Source organism: Populus trichocarpa, chromosome 11 (genome assembly GCF_000002775.5).
Source record: "Populus trichocarpa isolate Nisqually-1 chromosome 11, P.trichocarpa_v4.1, whole genome shotgun sequence".
Classification (NCBI taxonomy): domain Eukaryota; kingdom Viridiplantae; phylum Streptophyta; class Magnoliopsida; order Malpighiales; family Salicaceae; genus Populus; species Populus trichocarpa.
The window spans coordinates 2,138,629-2,158,191 of record NC_037295.2 but is presented as its reverse complement, the minus strand read 5'-3'; the positions used below and the strand labels follow the sequence as shown (position 1 = coordinate 2,158,191).

Genomic DNA, 19,563 nt, shown 5'->3' with positions numbered 1-19,563 from the left:
GTCATACCCTGAAATTTGTTCACTTTTTAAATGCATCATTCATTAAATAATTCAAGTAGACGATTCTAGCTGGGTGTATATAATAATGAAGTCACTACAGCAGCCATATGGAGTAGGTAACCCAACAAGTTTTCTATACAGAGGAAAATCGTGTACTAATGAATACTTGGATTTTTAACTCAAGGTCTTAAATTATGTATAATTAAATATCACTTAAGTATTATAAAAATGTTTTATTTGCTTATCTTGAAAATAATCTGTTTTATTTATTTATTCATTTAAGAAATAGCTAATTATACTCCAGCCATAAAATAATAACAATTACTTTTATTCGATTACTTGCATAAATTCAGTATTTGAGAAAAAAAATCCCAATAAAAAATGAATGAAAAGAAATTTTGGACTTAATAAAAATAGGTGTGGATATTAGCAAAATTAAGTTTTTTCCAATAAAATGAACATTTATGCCAAGATATATTGTTCCTTCCATTAGCTATGGTGGGATAATGGTACGTTGATTACAATTTATTTAGTCAAATATGTTTATCATCATTCAATTCCCTGGTAAACGGATTAATAATCTCTGGTTCAATCAATGGTTTTTGGACAACATTAATTGCATAAAATACCTTATGTGTGACTGCTGGAAGAAGACAGAAAACGATGAGTAAGGAGAACTAAGGATTTGAAATCTCTTTAATGGAGGATTCGAGATGGCCAATTCCAGATTGATCTGATGGATATGATTCATGATTAGTCAATGAACTTGATGTTGATATTGGTTGCTCTCTAGAGGAGGGAATATCTTGTGCCGGCCTTGATGTTTCTTGTTCCTCCATAGCGGAGTGCATACAATATGGAGGTCTTGATGGTAATGGAAGAACGAAAGAGTCGCTACTAAGCATCAGAATAACTGAAGCCATGGTTGGTCTATCTGCTACCTTTTCTTGGACGCATAGTAATCCTATGTGGAAACATCTTATCAATACATCTCTCCTTGAAACAACCCTTTTGAGAATAGGATCTATCAGATTTAATGTTCTTCCTTGATTCCAACTCTCCCATGCCTGCAAACATTTTGATTTTATCAATTGTGCCTATGTGTTGGGGTAATAGATTAGAAAAACACAATGAACCATTTTTAGCAGCAATAAAAAAAAAGTTCAATTGATCTGATCAACCTACTCATAAAGATGTTACTTACGTTGGTGAGAAGGTATTCTTGCTCGTCCTCGCTATTGAATGAACCATTTTGACGACCGGTAATAATCTCCAAAACTAGCACACCGAAGCTAAAAACATCTGACTTCGCTGAGAAGCATCCATGCATCGCATATTCTGGAGCCATGTAGCCCCTGAAGGTAACCATAATTTAAATAATTTCAGTTGCAATGTTGAAATATTATAAGTCTTAATCATGTGTTGCTTTAGAAATAGTTACACGAAATTTTAGCAATAAGCTGTAGCTAGATTCTTAAACTTACAAGGTCCCCACAATTCTACTTGTAGCATCTTGCGTTTGATCCATTTGAAATAGCTTTGCCATGCCAAAATCCGAGATTTTAGCATTCATTTGATCATCTAACAAAATGTTGCTAGCTTTTAGATCACGATGAATAACCCGAAGCTGAGAATCTTGGTGAAGGTACAGAACTCCTCGAGCAATGCCTACTATGATCTGGTAGCGTATTTCCCAATCAATGAGCGATCGCTTGCTTGGATCTACAGCCATGAAGTCATAAAGCATGGGCATCAAAAAGGAACAAGGAGCAACATAATCTACTCTTTCAAAAAAATAAATTAAGAGTTAGAATAGTAACAAAATAGTGTTTTCGGATTACCAAATAAGAATTGATCGAGACTTGAATTAGGCACAAACTCATATACTAGAAGCTTTTCTGTTCCTTCGAAGCAGAAACCATGGAGCCTAACTAGATTCCTATGCTGAAGCCTTGCCACTAACAGGACCTCGTTCTTAAATTCAACTTCTCCTTGTGCAGAATTTCTTGCTAGTCTCTTTACAGCTATTGCTTGTCCATCTTGAAGCAGACCCTGAATCATTTTTCCATTGAAAGAGTTTTAGATAAAAACAAATTAAGCAAATCAATCACATCATGTAATACAATCATCTTCAAGTTTTATAAAATTTAACAAACATTTGATTCACTTTTCAACCTTTCAATGTCATTAATTACCTTATAAACAGCACCAAAACCACCTTGTCCAAGCTTATTATCATCAGAGAAGTTATGTGTTGCAACTCTGATGGATGCAAATCTGAATTGCACGCATTCTTGGCCTCCATTTTCATTGAAATCTTAATGAAAAAAAAAACGTTGAAGTAGTTCATTCCATTCTATGTTCAAATCTGTATCCCTGACAATTATAATGTATATTAAGTAAAGAATAACTTACTCTTGACCTCTTGCTTTGGCCGCCTACAATAAAGAAAGATGGAAGTGATAACTACAACTGCCATGAAGATTAATATGGAAACAATGATGATTACAACTTTCCGAGTTGTATTGCCATTCTCTGCAAACCATGGAAAGGTTTCAGATAAAATGTAAATAGAAGCTGAAATGTTAATGCTCAACTATGAGTGAATTGATTAAATTTATTACCTTATACCATAAAGAAGAATCCGTCGTTTGCATCAGTGCATATATTTGTTCTAATGGAAAAATCACTTGCTGATGGAAAAATTATGATGGTAATTAAAGAAAAAAAAAAGATAAATTTTCCTAAAACTTTCGCAGTAACTCGTTAATAACAATGGTAGCAATATTTCCATCGGTAATTTCTGTTAATAATCTCGAATTTATTTTCTATTAGTGTATGCAAGATAAAGGGCAAGTCTCCAAAAGTCTGGCGGTCGGACTTTTTTTTTTTCTTGACCAATATAATCATATATAATTGTAACTACAGGTTCTCAACAGGGTTTAGGCTGCGGGAATCTAGAATTTTCCTTCTCCTTCAATCTAAAAGAAAAGTAGAAGGACAAGTGTATATGGGATTCCATTTCCACGTTTCAGTAGAAATAGGTTATTTGAATTGAACAATTTTATTTTATTTTTTTGCTTGAGAAAGGAGTTGAATTTAATTCAATACAAAGTGATCAGTAGAATTTCTTACATTGAATTCACTCATTTTCTATGAATTTTTTTCTGGTGAGAATTAGGACTGCTAGAGTTGTGTATTCTCTTCTTAAAATTAGGATGTTGCATGGATGACTTGGTATGAACCAAATAATTTAGGGTATACACACACACACACACACACACACACATAAATAAAAGGTAAAAGGGCTCTCTTAATTCATATCTTTTCAAGGTCTACCTGTAGCTGGCGGTGCTTCTGGCGATGGCGGAAGTGGTAGCTGTGCTAATGTGGCGGCTGTAACTCTATAAAAAGGGTAGGTTTCAAACCTTAAATAGCAGCTTCCTCTTACAATTCTCCCTCCAATCTTTCCTTCGATCTGTCCATCACAACAGCTTCGAATCTGTTGAAAAGTCCCAGCCAGGCAATCATCACAATCCTGGGCTGATAAATCAGGCATGCATTGAACGAGTCCAAATATTGTAATGATTCCCGCCGTTTGATTTCCTGTCGCAAACTTTAGAAGTGAAGTACCTGAAGCTGCAGCTGTACGAAGTCGAATTATTAAGTTTCCAAGTGCCTGACTGAATAGATTCACATGCGAGGCATTTTCTCTGTTCCAAGTATAAACAATAAACTCTTCATCTAAGACACCAAACGAGGATCTGTTGGAGTATCGTAGAATACAGAAATCATAAATTCCTATCGCCTCTTTCTGGTTAGGACAAATCTGTAAGATCTTACGCACAGAGTTACTAACGCAACCTCGACACTCATTCAGCAAAATATCTCCTCTACAAAGTACAATTGCATGAACTTGGTCAGGGCCTATTTGACCAGCAGAGAAATTATAATATCCGTAGTCAATTTGGGTATTGGAGGCCAGAGAAGAAAGGAGGCTGTCAAGGTTCTTTTGGAAAGTGCTGTTAGCTGTGTAGTTGTTTTCGGTGTTTCTGCAAGACTGGTACAAGAAATCTGGTTGAGCAATACTCAGCGAGGCTAGAAGAATACAAGAAAATGAAAACAACACTATTAGTCTTAAGGAATCCATTGGAAAAGGGTTGCTCACTCTTCCCTCAAGCTATGTTTTTTTTTGGAGATGGATAGTGCATGATGGGTTTCATCTTAGGGTGTTAATTCTATTTATTTTTTGAAATCAGAAGTCTATGATTTCAATGCTTGAACATAGATAGCTACTATTTTGGGGGAGAAAAATGCTTTTGTCACTTTAATTAATTGTCGATTTGAACACGAATTACTATAGGTAAATTTGGTCAACATGGAGGCCAGAAAAATGATTCAGGTATGCAAGTATGATGTGAAGTACATTCAATGAAGCAACAACTGTTATCATAGGTCATAAATCGGAGAGTCTTGAACAATTTAAGAGATTATTTGATATAAAGGGAGCAGTGGCATACAATGGGAATAACACAGATCAAATACAAAGATCAACAAAAGGCTTATCAAATATGTTATCAAATATTTCCATCGGTAATTTCTGTTAATAATCTCGAATTTTTTTTCTAATCGTGTATGCAAGATAAAGGGCAAGTCTCCGAAAGTCTGGCGGTCGGACTTTTTTTTTTCTTGACCAATATAATCATATATAATTGTAACTACAGGTTCTCAACAGGGTTTAGGCTGCGGGAATCTAGAATTTTCCTTCTCCTTCAATCTAAAAGAAAAGTAGAAGGACAAGTGTATACGGGATTCCATTTCCACGTTTCACTAGAAATACGTACGTGATTTGAATTGAACAATTTTATTTTATTTTTTGCTTGAGAAAGGAGTTGAATTTAATTCAATACAAAGTGATCAGTAGAATTTCTTACATTGAATTCACTCATTTTCTATGAATTTATTTCTGGTGAGAATTAGGACTGCTAGAGTTTTTGTATTCTCTTCTTAAAATTTAGGATGTTGCATGGATGACTTGGTATGAACCAAATAATTTAGTGTGTGTGTGTGTATATAAAAGGTAAAAGGGCTCTCTTAATTCATATCTTTTCAAGGTCTACCTGCAGCTGGCGGTGCTTCTGGCGATGGCGGAAGTGGTAGCTGTGCTAATGTGGCGGCTGTAACTCTATAAAAAGGGTAGGTTTCAAACCTTAAATAGTAGCTTCCTCTTACAATTCTCCCTCCAATTTTTCCTTCGATCTGTCCATCACAACAGCTTCGAATCTGTTGAAAAGTCCCAGCCAGGCAATCATCACAATCCTGGGCTGATAAATCAGGCATGCACTGAACGAGTCCAAATATTGTAATGATTCCCGCCGTTTGATTTCCTGTCGCAAACTTTAGAAGTGAAGTACCTGAAGCTGCAGCTGTACGAAGTCGACTTGTTAAGTTTCCAAGTGCCTGACTGAATAGATTCACATGCGAGGCATTTTCTGTGTTCCAAGTATACACAATAAACTCTTCGTCTAAGACACCAAACGAGGATCTGTTGGAGTATCGTAGAATACAGAAATCATAAATTCCTATCGCCTCTTTCTGGTTAGGACAAACCTGTAAGATCTTACGCCCAGAGTTACTAACGCAACCTCGACACTCATTCAGCAAAATATCTCCTCTACAAAGTGCAATTGCATGTACTTGGTCAGGGCCTATTTGACCAGCAGAGAAATTATAATATCCGTAGTCAATTTGGGTATTGGAGGCCAGAGAAGAAAGGAGGCTGTCAAGGTTCTTTTGGAAAGTGCTGTTAGCTGTGTAGTTGTTTTCGGTGTTTCTGCAAGACTGGTACAAGAAATCTGGTTGAGCAATACTCAGTGAGGATAGAAGAACACAAGAAAAGGAAAACAACACTATTAGTCTTAAGGAATACATTGGAAAAGGGTTGCTCACTCTTCCCTCAAGCTATTTTTTTTTTTTTTTTTGGAGATGGATAGTGCATGATGGGTTTCATCTTAGGGTGTTAATTCTATTTATTTTTTGAAATCAGAAGTCTATGATTTCAGTGCTTGAACATAGATAGCTACTATTTTGGGGGAGAAAAATGCTTTTGACACTTTAATTAATGGTCGATTTGAACACGAATTACTATAGGTAAACTTGGTCAACATGGAGGCCAGAAAAATGATTCAGGTATGGAAGTATGATCTGAAGCACATTCAATGAAGCAACAACTGTTATCATAGGTCATAAATCGGAGAGTCTTGAACAATTTAGGAGATTATTTGATACAAAGGGAGCAGTGGCATACAATGGGAATAACACAGATCAAATACAAAGATCATCAAAAGGCTTATCAAATATGTTATTATGTGGGATAGTAGGCTTATCAAATACAAAGCAACACGTACGGTTGTATAGTTCAATCCTTTGTATACCAAAAAATAGACAAAGCTTTTACTCGTCCTGTGTCGTCCAGTCTCATTCCATCCTTTTCTATCCAGCATACTAAAAGTATCCTTAAAAAGCGAAGTGATTGTTGCCCTAAAAAACGATGATCTGTTTATTACAGTTGTTTGATTTTGATATGTTATTATAAAATATCAAATTAATATGTTTGGTAAACAAGTTAATGGATTGAGATGTAAGTCATTAACGACAAGCCGCCCCTTGAACCATATCCTTCCTCTAGTTTTTTTTAAACAGATTGAGTGGAAGTCGTCTTTGGGTGCTTCATTTATTTTAAAGAACAAGAAAATTATTGAGGTTGGCTTGAATCAAGATAGCTTGATTCATGCGTCAGTGACGTGCTTATTTACTGTAAGGTAACAATCAAACAATAAACATATACCCCGAAAGCCGCCTTCATATTCAGATTACCCCACCATAAAAGTGTAGTTTACATTAGTAGTCAAGACATCCAAATTTTTTTATGTTAATTTTCTAAGTAACTATATATTATGTATCTCTAATATCTTCATGTGATCTATCACATTGTGGATTCTACCATTAAGATTTCTAATAATAAATAAAATCATGAAATGCCAAAGCATTTTCCACTTTTAGTCCTCAAAAATCAAAATGTTTGATGATTTTTTTTCAATTTCATTCTCCAACATTGAATTTATTAGGTATTGAATTTCTTAATTTGTTTCGATTTATTTTTTATGGAGTTATCCTAGTTTTATGACCCGAGTTGTGAATTATACAAGTTAGTTGTGTTGACTTGAGTTTTTTTTCTCTTTTTTAATTTTTTTTCTCAACTTTATCATTTAACATTGGGTTGATTGGTAATTATTTTTCAATTTTATTTCTATGGATTTATTACAGTCTTATGACTCGGGCCATGAGTTTTACAGGTTAACCAGGTTAACTGAAGTGTTTTTTTTTTGTTTTTTAATAGATTTTTTATTCAAACTCATCCTTCAATATTGGGTTGATTGGAAGTTAGAATTTATAAAAAAAAATTATTTGCTTTTTAAGGAGTTATCCTGGTCTTTTGACCTGAGTTTGGTAAGTTAACTCGGGTTGACTTGAGTTATTTTTTGTTTTTGTTTTCAATTTAATTGATAAATATTGGGTGACTTAAGAATTAAGTTTCATGGTTTTTTATTTAGTTACTTTCTATAGGGTTATTATAATTTTATGACCCACGTTGCAGATTAAGCCAGTTGAGTTGGGTTTTTTAGTCATTTTTTAGTTAATTTATTTTTTTAATTTTATCTTTTAATATTGAGTTTACTGGAAATTATATTTCATAATGTATTTTGGATTGCGTTCTATAAGGTTATCCTGGTATCATAACTTGAGTTACGGATTTGTTTAGTTGATTCGGATGGTTTTTTGTGTCCTTTTTTCAATTGATTTTTTTAAATTGCATCCTTTAACATAGGTTGATTCTAAATTGAGTTTCATAATTTATTTTAATTTTTTTTATGATGTTATCTCGGTCTCATGATCTAGGTTTGATAGGTTAACCCAGGTTTACTCAACTCATTTTTTTTTAGTTGAAACTTGTTTTTTATTTTATTCTTCAACATTAAATTAATGATTAAGAATTTGATTTAATATTTTTTTATTTGTTTTTTATAGGGTTATCAGCGTCTCATGACCTTTATAACAAATTTACCAGGTTAACTAGAGTTGATTCAAGTTGATATAATATGTTACCATTTTAATATTTTTTTAAAAGATGTTGTCTTGATGTTTTTTAGTCAAACAATATTTTTATCGGTCATCTAAATTGTTTTTTTGATCTGCCATACAGTTTATCAAGTCAATCCTCATATAGTTTAATTTTTTTTATTAACTAAAATATATATTAATAATAGCTAAATATTTTTTTATATTCAAAAAAATTTAATCCAACCTGCAACATAACACAACACGGGCAATAATCTAGTTTAATTCTAAATTTATTTACCTTCACATGTGATTATTAGACACCCTCTTACATTTTAAAATATATTTTTTTTTTTAATACCAAACACAACCTTCTAACTAAATTTTGAAGACACGGCATCTTCATCATCTATTTCACATAACTTTATATATATATATATAATAACATTAACAATATTTTTATTTTAAAATAATAAATAGGCTCCCTATTCAATGTTCAAATGGTAGCAGAGCCCATATGAATTTGCTTATGGGCTTGTCATTTAATTAAAGAACTGATCAACTAGACAACCGGCCTCTTATCGTCAGTTCTTCAACGTATTGGAAAACACGAAGGGCTAAGCAAGTCGACATCTTCATACCAACTTTTATTCCTTCATAAAGACATGCACAGACATGGAAAGCCCATGATATGAAACCTACTAAATCTTGTTATCCAAGATAGGCCTATTAACACCAGGAATTGAGGATCCTTCAAAGCCTATGGCTGGGTTTGAACCTTGGCCCTCTTCTAAAGATACTCCCATGCCAATTCCCCCCCCCCCCCCCCCTACTATATCCCTTTTTTCTTAAAGAACTAAAATTATGATAAAAAAATGTCAGATCCACAGCTTTTAGATGCATGTAAATATATAGAGGGAAGAGTGAGATATGGGATTCGATAATCTAATCTCTGTTAATTATTGATTATTTTAGGACCAGATTATAGTTATTTTTAAGTTTAGACGAAGAAGAGTTTAGTTTATTTTAAATATATCTGTATGGTCTCCGAAGAACAGGCTTGGCTTGAGTTTGCACAGCCAATCAACCAACATTTTTACTCTTTTGCCTAATTGGTTGTCATTCAATCTATAAAATTTAGCAAATATTGCTACCAAAAGCATCTCAGAAATATAACAAGGACCTAATTGAACAATCAGGAAATCTAATGTGGTCCTTCTTTTTTATTCTTTTTCATCTATTTATTTCACCACAGCATTTGCTTCAAGTCCAACAAGAAACCACAACTTCTGCTTCCATCAAAAAACAAATAATTTGAAGCAAAGTTGGAGCACCAACATGCTTATTAACTTGCTCTCTACCTTTGGATGTTATCGAGGGTCCAGCTCAGTGATGGAAACCTCATTGTTAGACCACCGGGAAGATCTAGTTCTGGATTCATCCGACTCAATTAACCTTGAAGCATTCACCGGTGACGGAAACGAGTCTTCTCTGTGCATAAAAAATGCAGGTTTTGAGGGTGCTGCGAGAGTGACAGAGTAGCTACTAAGCATCATAGAAACTTGAGCCATAGTTGGTCTGAGGGCTTCTTTTTCCTGAACACAGAGTAATCCGATGATGATGCATCTCATAATTTCATTTCTTGGACCATCATTCAAGGTAGGATCTATTATGTCTAAAGGTGTCCCATCATTCCATTTTCTCCATGACTGCAAAAATTTAGATAAAGTTCATGCACATTATTCAAACAGAATCAATAAAATTAAGCACTGTTGATACTTACATAGGTTAGAAGGTCCTCTCCTTCGTCTCCTATGCCCCTGCCACCAATCTTTCGACCACTAACAATTTCTAAAACTAAGACACCAAAGCTATATACATCTGATTTAACTGAGAAATGTCCACGGATAACATATTCTGGAGCCATATACCCGCTGCATGGAAACATCAGATTTGGATTAATTCTAGTTTAAACAATGGCTGCAGAAAATCTACTATAAATTATTTCATTTTTTTCCAATCAATTTATTATAATTTGAAAATTTGTGGCAGACTGGCAGTATATACTCACAAGGTCCCAACTACTCTACTCGTGCTATCTTGAGCTTGATCCATAGCAAACATTCTTGCCATTCCAAAATCTGAGATTTTTGGATTCATGTTCTCATCTAGCAGAATGTTAGCAGCTTTGAGATCACGATGAATAATCCGTAGTCGAGAGTCTTCATGTAGGTAAAGAAGCCCCCTTGCAATGCCATCTATGATTTCGTAGAGGGTTTCCCAATCTAGAAGTACACGCTTGACTGGATCTGCAAATCAACTAGAACTAGATCAATTACTTGAACTCACGATGGAGATTACATGTTCAAACTTGATCAAGGAATCAAATGACGAATATACCAAATATCAAGTTGTTGAGGCTCGAGTTGGGGAGAAACTCATAGACAAGAATCCTTTCTTCTTTCTCATAGCAGAAACCCAGGAGTCTAACCAAATTCCGATGCTGAAGCTTGGCAACTAACATGACCTCATTCTTGAATTCTATCTCTCCTTGTCCTGATGTCCTAGACAATCTCTTTACAGCTATATCTTGTCCACTCGTCAGAGTGCCCTGGAATCATGTCAAAATCAGAAATGTTTAGAACAAATTGAATCTAGTCCAAAATTACCAAATGTCTCAAATTGAATCATATTTGACAGACAATTGATTTTCCTTTACCTTGTACACGGCACCAAATCCTCCTTGTCCAAGTTTATTATCCTCAGAGAAGTTACCTGTTGCTTCTCTGACAGTGCCAAAATCAAGTTGGAGCAATTCTACATCTTCCATTTCATTTAAATCTACAACAAAGCAATGCTAACGCATAAGCAAATGAAAAGGCTGCTTCTCTGAAGAGCTTGAATGAAACATATCTTCATGTAAAAATGGTGAATTTTAACACTAGCCGAATTTCCCATCAATTATCATAACATCAGCAATTTAAAGCTTCAGTTCGAGTGTAGGAATGGTAAGCAATAAAAAGAGGACTCTGAGAGGCTAAAAAGCTTCGCGTTATGTCCTTAACCTTCCAAATAACTTCAGAAATTACCTTTAGCTTCCTCTTCCTCTTCCTCTTCCTCTTCCCCCTTCTGCTTCCTCCTAGCTCTTAAGAAGATGCAGACGCAAACTATAAGAATCACAGAAACAGCTATCGGAACCATGGAAATGATGATGAGGACATTTCTCTTCATGCCCTTCTTTCCTACATACCAGAAATGAAATCTGATTTACACATGTTTAGGCTGAATTTATAGATTTGTCTAATAACTAACTAGTAACAGAGTAATTTAAGTCAATATCAAAAGGTTAACTTCTAAATTGCTGGGAATAGATCCTTAATTGAATCGAATCTTTAACAGCCTAAATCCACATACTCAAATTCAAAATAGTTGAAGAAAAGTATTCCATACCTTGTGAAGTTGAAGCTGGTGGTGATGGAACTGTATTAGTCGAAGTTGAATCTGGTGGTGGCGGGATTGAATTAATCGAAGGGTCATAGAAACGGTCTATTTCATACCTAAAATTACAGCTTGGATAAATAACTCTTCCTCCTTGTCTTGCATCACAACACTTTGGAATAAGTCCTGAAGCATTATACAGGCAATCCCTGCATTCCGAAGCAGATAAATCAGGAGTACACTGTACAAGTGCATATATTGTTTGAAAGTTTGGGGCTGGGGCAGCTATTTGATCCATTGCATACTTGTAACGAGAATCCCCTGCTGCTGCTTCATCTCTCAGCCTATCTAACAAGGTCATCCGTGACTGATTGAACCCGACTACATCAGAGACATTAACTCGATCATCATACACCCAAAAATAAGGTCCTTTCTCCATGCGATTAAATATGGAGCGGTTTGTGTAGCGTACCGTACAATCATCTAACCCTCCAATTGCCTCCACGAAGTTTGGACAGAGTCTTACCAGGGAATCACTAGCATTTCTTATGCAACTGCGGCAGGCATCAGGACTGATATCCGGTCTACAAAGTGCAATTGAATAGACTGTGTCCGCGTCTTGGCCGTTGGAAAAGTTGTAAAAGCCATTGTTTATTTCAGTGTTGGTGTAGATAGAGGTGAGGAGTTGATTGAGATTTGCCTGGTAAGTACTGTTCGTGGTGTAGTTGCCCTTTCCTACACAGTCGTGATATGACATCTTAGGCTGGTCTACTGGCTGCTGTGCCTTAGCTAGAGCCAGAACTTCCACGAACAGAAGACAGAGAGAAAAAAACAATCTGGAAGAAGCCATCGGTTTTTTTGCCTGCCTCTGAATCTGGTATAGTGATATGAAATGATCTTCCTAATTATCGAACATCTGGGAATTATTCAAAATAAATCTGGCTTGTGCATACAAGAATATTGGAATTCTTCGAACTAAAATGTCTCAATAAGTTAGTCTTAAAGATATGGTGGTATCCTCACCGAATTTGACAGACTTCGAAAAAAAAAAAAAGAATATTAACATAGAAGCTCAAGACAAAATTGATTTAAATTAAATAGTAAAACCAATATTATTCAAGAACTAAAAATAATCAAGCCAATTTTACATGCTCTATTTAATTTTATAATATTTTAATTTAATTATCCTTTTAACTTACAGTTAAGGGCTTTCCGGATATAAAAAGTGGATTCAATAATATTTTCTTGAATGTGAGGTGAGAGGGCTTTGTCAAATATTTTTTTTTCTTAGGTTACCTCTATAATTTCCTTAATACCTCAAAAGAAAAATTGTTTTCTCACCGAAGTTGAGAAAACTTGTTCCTTCGAACACATTGCCTATCACAAAAAGACAAAAGACTCGCTCACATGCAGTGTTGTTTGGTTTGAAGACTTGTCAATATGAATATTCTTAGAGAAACACATAATTGTTTGTCCACTTCGTCAAAAAAATAAATTGGAATGACAAGATTGCCCACAGCAGTGTTGGAAATTCAAAACCAAAAATATTATTTTATAATCAAATAAAAACTTTGACATTTCGACATAATAATTGTTAAAATTAGAGGTCATTTTTTCTTTTCATTTTTGTCTACCTACACAATCTTTAATAATCAAATAAATTAAATGATGTAATCGTTGACCACCCTCGTATATCCTCCAGCCACATTAAATATTATTAGCTATATCTCCTTAATTAACCCATCCTATGCCTTCAATGCTTCACTCATTTCTTTTGTTTTTTTTATTATTATTATTAACGGGGTGTTCGGGTCAGCTTGCGTGTACCTTAACTAATCTCACAGACACTGAAGTTAACGACCATTAAAGCCTGTAATGACCCTAAGATTTGTGAAACTCAAACTGGTGATCTCTAAAAAGCAAATCTAGAACTTATCAAATTAACTACACCTTTGAGAGTTTTTTTTTTATATACAAATATAGGTTAGGAAGTGCATGGAACCAAAGCAAACATTAAGAGACGTATGTTGATTTTCTTTGTTGTTTTTGAAAGTTCATATCTATTTGTTCTTTCAAAGTTTATGAATTTCTCATCAATAATTCACTCAAACTCTTTTTATTATAAGAGGTATTGATTACTTTTAAAAATATTTTTTACTTGAAAATATAATAAAGTAATATTTTTTAAAAAAAATTATTAATATTAACATATCAAAAATATTTAAAAATATAAAAAAAAAATTTAAATTTTTTTTTCAAATTTTAACCAAACCCATTCAAAACAGAATAGCAAATGGAGGCTAAGCAAACTCTATGCAACGTTTTAAGTTATGTGCAGGGATTTCTATAAAATTGAATTAATCATTCTAAATTAAATACAGGGATCTCTATAAATATCATTTTAAATTACAGATTGACCATTGCAATGAGATCAGAAGGAATGGCAGAGATTTTTTTTTCTAATAAATCTGCATATGAGTTTCCGCTTTTCCTAACATGAACAAAAAGCATTTCCTGGAGCTTCACTGGTTTGTTCTGACCAGCACATTTCTTTCTCATGATGATGAAAGACAGACCAGTTCAGGAGCTGATACAGCCCTAGACTAAGGTTAAGGGTTGAGCGAGTTGATCTAAAAGTTGTCAAGTTAACCCATATTATAATTTAAAAAACCCTAAAACAATATCCTTTCAAGAATTTTTTTTTATTTAAATAAACAATGTCATTTTGGTATAAAAATTAAAAACAAACCCTCCCAAATCAAATTTCAAGTCAGCAAGTCGCCGAATCAATTCAATCGAGTAAGAATATGGATTGGCCCCGCTGGAGTTTGAAAACTAAAAGAACGAACTTTTTTAAGAAACTTGAGCTAAAAGCCCAACAACCATATAGATAATATATCACTAGAGCTTCCCAGTTCCCTCAAGCCTCATAATTAATGCAAATGCAATTAATCCCCTTGGAGTTATTTTGTCATACAATTCTTCCCATCACAAGAGGTATAATTTCATAAAGGAAATAAACAAGAGATCCTTGATTCAAACACAATATAATAACTCAGAAATGCTACAATACAATGCTTACAACAATCATCCTCATCAAAATAAAACTACCAGAAGTGAAAACAACGATTCTCATAGAGAAACTTCAAAATAAATAAAAACTGTTTGTCCAATCAACGATAAATTTATATTTATTGTGTCCATAATAAATACAGACAATAACTATATTTATTGTTTTAATCCGAGGAAGAAAGGGCTGCAAAATAAGAAAGTGAACATGATGTAGATGACTTGCTATCTGTCAAGCGGCTCATACATGCTGTAAGGACCATAGAAGTAGCAATATTGGCAAAACGTTGGCAATGGTAGTTTGAACTATGGCCGATGTTTTGGCTGCAAAAAGATCAGAAAATTGCATGTGATTAGAGCATTTTATCAAAACTGAATTAAATTTGGAAGCAGTTAAAATTTTACCATATTTGTTAACAGAACATATTCTGTAATGATTACTGCAGTACCTATTTTAGCCGCGGTACTGGCTCTTGGTGGCACTGCATCTGCTGTTGCTTGTGGTGGCGGTGGAAGGACTGAAAGAGGCGCTGGAGTTGCTTGTGGTGGCGGTGGAAGGACTGAAAGTGGCGCTGGAGATGGCGGCGGTGTCGTGGTTACAAGTTCATAGAAAGGGTCCTTTTCGTATCGAAAGTGACAGCTAGGTGAAACCACCCTCCCTCCTTGACTCTTAGAACAGCATGTTGGAATCAATTTGATCGCTTGATTCAGGCAATCGCTGCATTGCTGCCGAGTCAAATCAGGAGTGCACTGAACAAGTGCATACATTTTTTGTTGAGAGTTTTCCGTGGTCGCATTTCCTGTTGCAAATTTTCTTCGTGAATCACCTAATGCTGCTAAATTTGTAAGGTTGCCTAACAAAACATTTAGCTTCTCATAGAACTCTTTTTCGTCGGTCACGTTATTCACGTTGTACATCCAAAAGTGAGGCCCGAATTCCATACTGCCTACTATGAAACGGTTTGAATACCTTAACATACAATCATCATACCATATATAGGCCTCCTTTTGGTTTGGACAGAGTTGTGTAAGCACTTGACTAGAATTAGTGATGCAACTTCGGCAGGTTTCGGGCTTTTTATCTCCTCTACAGAGTGAAATTGCGGTAACTTTGTCATTGTTTTGGCCATACGAGTCGTTGTAAAACCCATAGTCGATTTTGGTATTGGAAGAGAAGGAGGAAAGAAGGTTATTGAGGTTTGATTTGTAGTCACTACTGTTAGTGAAGTTACCAGTTTTTGAACAAAAGTGATAAAGTGGATCTGCTTGTGCAATAGAGAGGACAAGGAGGTAAATGAAAATGGGACAAAAAAAGAAAAGCAATTTTGATGCTGCCATAGCCATTGCCATTGCAGAACCTCACTTTCTCTTTGTGATTTTTATTGAGTGGCAGTACTCAGTAGGATTCCTTATAGTTTCAAGCATGGCACAGGTATTGGGTGGGAAATCTCCGAGTGAAATGGTGACTTTTCTGTTGGTCTACTCTCTACCTGCCTAATTTCTACGCAATAAATGGTCTGGTCTCCCATTTTTTGAAAATCTTGCAAAGACTCGTGGAAGTCTTGAACTGTTTGGCTATCACTAAAGGCAACAGACTCGGTCACATGGAACTCCTTGTTTGGTTTGAAGACTTACCAACCTCAAAAACACAGAATTGCTTGTCGAATTACGGTAAAAACTTGGAACTACAATGTTGAAAATTCAAAACATATAAGATAATAGGGTCAGGTCAATGGTGGAGTCTCCCAGCTTAGTATTTGAGTCCAATTTTGTACATATAATTCAGTTGAGTCCTTTATCTCAAATTTATTCACATTTGGATCCTCTGTTTTCTCTCTCTCTCTCTCAATACATATTCTTGAAAAAGTTAAAAAATACTTTCCTTCTGTTCACTGAAAATTTTACCGGAATAGAAGCTCCCCATATTAGATGTTGAAAAATTAAACTAAAATTTTGAGATTTTTACTTCATAATTTCTAAACTCGAAGGTTTTAGATGTGATAGTTTAACTCGGATCGATGTAATATATCATTATTTTTATATATATAAAACAATGTTATTCAATATTTCACTGTATCAATATTTTAAAAAAATATCATCTAATATACATCATATTTTAAGTTCATGATTAATGTTTTAATTATTATTATTATTATTATTATAAAACATGTTAGTAATGCAATGTAGCGTGGATAAATGATTTAGCAAAAGTTAAGAGAAAGAGAGAGAGATCATACCGAGCTAGCGTGACAAGGATTATTATTATTTTTTTGTTATAATGAACTTGAAATTTTTATATTTATATTTTCTAATATTTTTTTTTGGTTGATAACAAGAAAAGGCAAGCGGAAAAGAACCTCTATGTGATGATGTGTTTTCGGTGTAGCATCAGAGTGCTAAGCAACCTGAAACCTTCATAGATAACAAGTCTAAAAAAGTTATTGTAAGTACTTTTTTTATGTAATTTAATTATTATTTAAAATTAAAATGAATTTATTATTACATTGAATTTTCTTGTAGGAAAATTATAAAAAGAAGATGATTTCAAGATATAGAACTGATCGGGAAAATCATCCTTCATCACAATCCTACACGATGGGGTCAACACCTCATAGTTCATCAATTCAGACACTGAAAGAGCAAATAAAAAAAAAGAAATGGCCATATTTTATCACTACAACAGAAGATGACTTCTGTCAAAAAATTTCATAGTAACATGGAATACCATGCTTGGACATCAATTATGGACCAAGGTATGTCGGCACCTATGGCTTCATCTATGTCGTCACATAATCATGGCAATTTTTTTTTGTGTTTATTTATACACATAATCATGCTCCTTTATTTATAAGTAATTCTATTGAAAATTTTACAAAGTTTCCTTTATAAGTGGACATATTAAGTTATCGGCTGTATCATCCATTTCACAATCATTATCACGACATAATCCATTTGTCTTACACTTTAGTCCATATCATTTCAACCATAAATCAATCCCAAACTTATGTATACATATTTCACTTTTCGATAATTTCATCATGTCCATTTCACAAGAACTTAAATATAAATAGATGTTAAGAAAGAAAATATATTCAATCTCATATACCTATTAACTTGAATTACATAGAAAGAGAACGCAAAATCTAAACACGTATCTTAAGTTTTTTTTTATCATGCACATGCTATGCTACCTTACTAAGTCTCTAATTAAATTCTTTTACTACCTATATATGCATTTTATTTTATTTGAATTGAAATTGATATCTAGTATAAAACATGAGTATTTGATTTATACACACCATGAGAATTTATGCGAAGATATATATCGACTTGCATTATAATATTTTACTTAAGAATTTCATTACATAAATCCGAACATAGATAAAACAATATCATTAAGAAAGAAGAGATAATAAAAAGAGCTTTTAGTTTAGTTTACAAAATTAATTATATGTACAACAAAAGTTTTGAATCTTGAAGTTTGCCTACAACCTAACTTCTTGGCCCGCTGATACACAAAGGTCCTACAACAAAGATTTATTAAGCATAAGTTTTCAAACACAATTTTTTTTCCAAGTATGTACGACGATGAGGGTACTCATCCTTCTTATCCAATCATACAGAAGATTTAACGAACAATAGTTACACTTTCATAATAATACCACATTGAGGTATTATTATGGAAGTGTAACCAAGGTTGTCAATTCCGTTCCGTTTCGCCCGGAATGGCCGAAACATTCCATACCAATTCAAAAAACAGAACAAAACGGAACAAATTTCATCTCATTTTAAATCTCGGTCCGTTCCGGATTTTTCGGCTAAATTCCGCCCGGAACGTTCCGGTTTCATTCCATATGTTCAGTTCCGCTCTTAAAAAGCCATTGAATGAAATTGAACCTTGTTCAATTTAATTAATTAAACCACCTAATTATAAAAAGCTCTTTTTCATTACTATTTTCAATAATAATGATATTGATAATAATATTGAAAATTATTATTACTATTTTCATTAAAAATGATATTAATGTTTTAAAATTAGATTTATCACTAATATATATGATTTATATTCATGTTGTTTTTTTCATGTTTATACTTTGTAGAAATTTGATCAAAACAAAGGATGCTTTAGATTCCATTAGCTTTGATAACATTGACCTAACTTTATATTTAAAATATTTGTGTTAAAACATTTTACTTTCATAATATTTTGATATTTTGTTTAAGTTGAATTACTTTAAGTTAAAGATCTATTTAATCTTGACTATTTAGAAATATTTTAAATTTTAAAATTATATTTGTTTGGCATTGTGTTTGTATTGCATAATTTATAATTAATTTATCTTGAATTTGAATTATGAATTATGTTTGTTATATATATATATATATATATATATATATATATATATATGAACAGTATAACCCCGAAACAGCACGCCGAAACACTCCGAAACTGAAACATTCCGTTCCAATTGAAAAAACAAAACACCTACCGAAACGGAATTGACAACCTTGAGTGTAACTATTAATACAGTTGATTTATAGTTTTCGTTACAAAAAAGACTAAAAAAAAATCAAAAACTCGTTTTATAAAATTAAGAACAATTACATGACAAATTTAAAGTTTAATTAGTTAAAGCAGGCGTAAAAAAACCTACAAAACACATCCCATAATAAAAACATGCCGCATATTGTAAAGGGATATAATAAATAAATAATACAGCTTTAACTCGAAAATCAGCCAACTGGAAAATATTTATTGAATTGGACCCGTTTGTTTGTTGGAAAGTAGTTTCATTTTGAAAAATAGTTTCCTTGAAAAATGAATCCCTGGAAAGTGAATTATTTTTCAATGTTTGATAGTGTCATGGAAAATAAGTTGGAAAACACTTTCTAGTGTTTGGTTATGTTATGGAAAATGAGCTGGAAAATAGCTTATTA

General features: G+C 33.4%; 4 protein-coding genes across 5 annotated transcripts; all 4 read right to left on the bottom strand.

Moving 5' to 3' along the window:
- Positions 1-514: 514 nt before the first annotated feature.
- Positions 515-4,272, bottom strand: LOC18107167 (cysteine-rich receptor-like protein kinase 26). Its single transcript, XM_052445619.1, has 7 exons — positions 3,340-4,272; positions 2,416-2,535; positions 2,196-2,317; positions 1,842-2,052; positions 1,485-1,722; positions 1,205-1,355; positions 515-1,067 (listed from the first exon to the last, which is right to left on the bottom strand). The coding sequence occupies exons 1-7, from the start codon at positions 4,148-4,150 to the stop codon at positions 678-680; spliced, it is 2,043 nt and encodes a 680-aa protein (XP_052301579.1). The 5' UTR covers positions 4,151-4,272; the 3' UTR covers positions 515-677.
- Positions 4,273-5,037: 765 nt separating this feature from the next.
- LOC18109765 (cysteine-rich repeat secretory protein 38) lies at positions 5,038-5,996 on the bottom strand. Its single transcript, XM_006387992.3, has one exon. The coding sequence runs from the start codon at positions 5,929-5,931 to the stop codon at positions 5,110-5,112; it is 822 nt and encodes a 273-aa protein (XP_006388054.3). The 5' UTR covers positions 5,932-5,996; the 3' UTR covers positions 5,038-5,109.
- Positions 5,997-9,305: 3,309 nt separating this feature from the next.
- Positions 9,306-12,594, bottom strand: LOC18107166 (cysteine-rich receptor-like protein kinase 44). 2 transcript variants are annotated; one of them, XM_052445618.1, is made up of 8 exons: positions 12,029-12,171; positions 11,569-11,937; positions 11,208-11,360; positions 10,838-10,959; positions 10,519-10,729; positions 10,190-10,427; positions 9,902-10,052; positions 9,306-9,827 (listed from the first exon to the last, which is right to left on the bottom strand). In XM_052445618.1, the coding sequence occupies exons 2-8, from the start codon at positions 11,915-11,917 to the stop codon at positions 9,489-9,491; spliced, it is 1,563 nt and encodes a 520-aa protein (XP_052301578.1). In that variant the 5' UTR covers positions 11,918-11,937; positions 12,029-12,171; the 3' UTR covers positions 9,306-9,488. The 2 variants fall into 2 exon arrangements, with proteins under 2 accessions (XP_052301578.1, XP_006373162.2); XM_006373100.3 differs by having other exon boundaries at positions 11,569-12,594.
- Positions 12,595-14,587: 1,993 nt separating this feature from the next.
- On the bottom strand, positions 14,588-16,116 carry LOC127904047 (cysteine-rich repeat secretory protein 38-like). Its single transcript, XM_052445620.1, has 2 exons — positions 15,075-16,116; positions 14,588-14,949 (listed from the first exon to the last, which is right to left on the bottom strand). The coding sequence occupies exons 1-2, from the start codon at positions 15,973-15,975 to the stop codon at positions 14,867-14,869; spliced, it is 984 nt and encodes a 327-aa protein (XP_052301580.1). The 5' UTR covers positions 15,976-16,116; the 3' UTR covers positions 14,588-14,866.
- Positions 16,117-19,563: the final 3,447 nt, after the last annotated feature.

Coding starts and splice junctions, on each gene's coding strand:
- LOC18107167 (XM_052445619.1), bottom strand. CDS start 4,150: ATGGATTCCTTAAGACTAATAGTGTTGTTTTCATTTTCTTGTATTCTT. Junction 2,053..2,195: donor GTTTTGGTGCTGTTTATAAG/GTAATTAATGAC, acceptor AAAATGATTCAG/GGTCTGCTTCAAGATGGACA. Junction 1,068..1,204: donor AAGAATACCTTCTCACCAAC/GTAAGTAACATC, acceptor AAATGTTTGCAG/GCATGGGAGAGTTGGAATCA.
- LOC18109765 (XM_006387992.3), bottom strand. CDS start 5,931: ATGTATTCCTTAAGACTAATAGTGTTGTTTTCCTTTTCTTGTGTTCTT.
- LOC18107166 (XM_006373100.3), bottom strand. CDS start 12,406: ATGGCTTCTTCCAGATTGTTTTTTTCTCTCTGTCTTCTGTTCGTGGAA. Junction 10,960..11,207: donor AGAGGAAGAGGAAGCTAAAG/GTAATTTCTGAA, acceptor GCTTTGTTGTAG/ATTTAAATGAAATGGAAGAT. Junction 10,053..10,189: donor AGTAGAGTAGTTGGGACCTT/GTGAGTATATAC, acceptor GTTTCCATGCAG/CGGGTATATGGCTCCAGAAT.
- LOC127904047 (XM_052445620.1), bottom strand. CDS start 15,975: ATGGCAATGGCTATGGCAGCATCAAAATTGCTTTTCTTTTTTTGTCCC. Junction 14,950..15,074: donor CAGTACCGCGGCTAAAATAG/GTACTGCAGTAA, acceptor ATCTTTTTGCAG/CCAAAACATCGGCCATAGTT.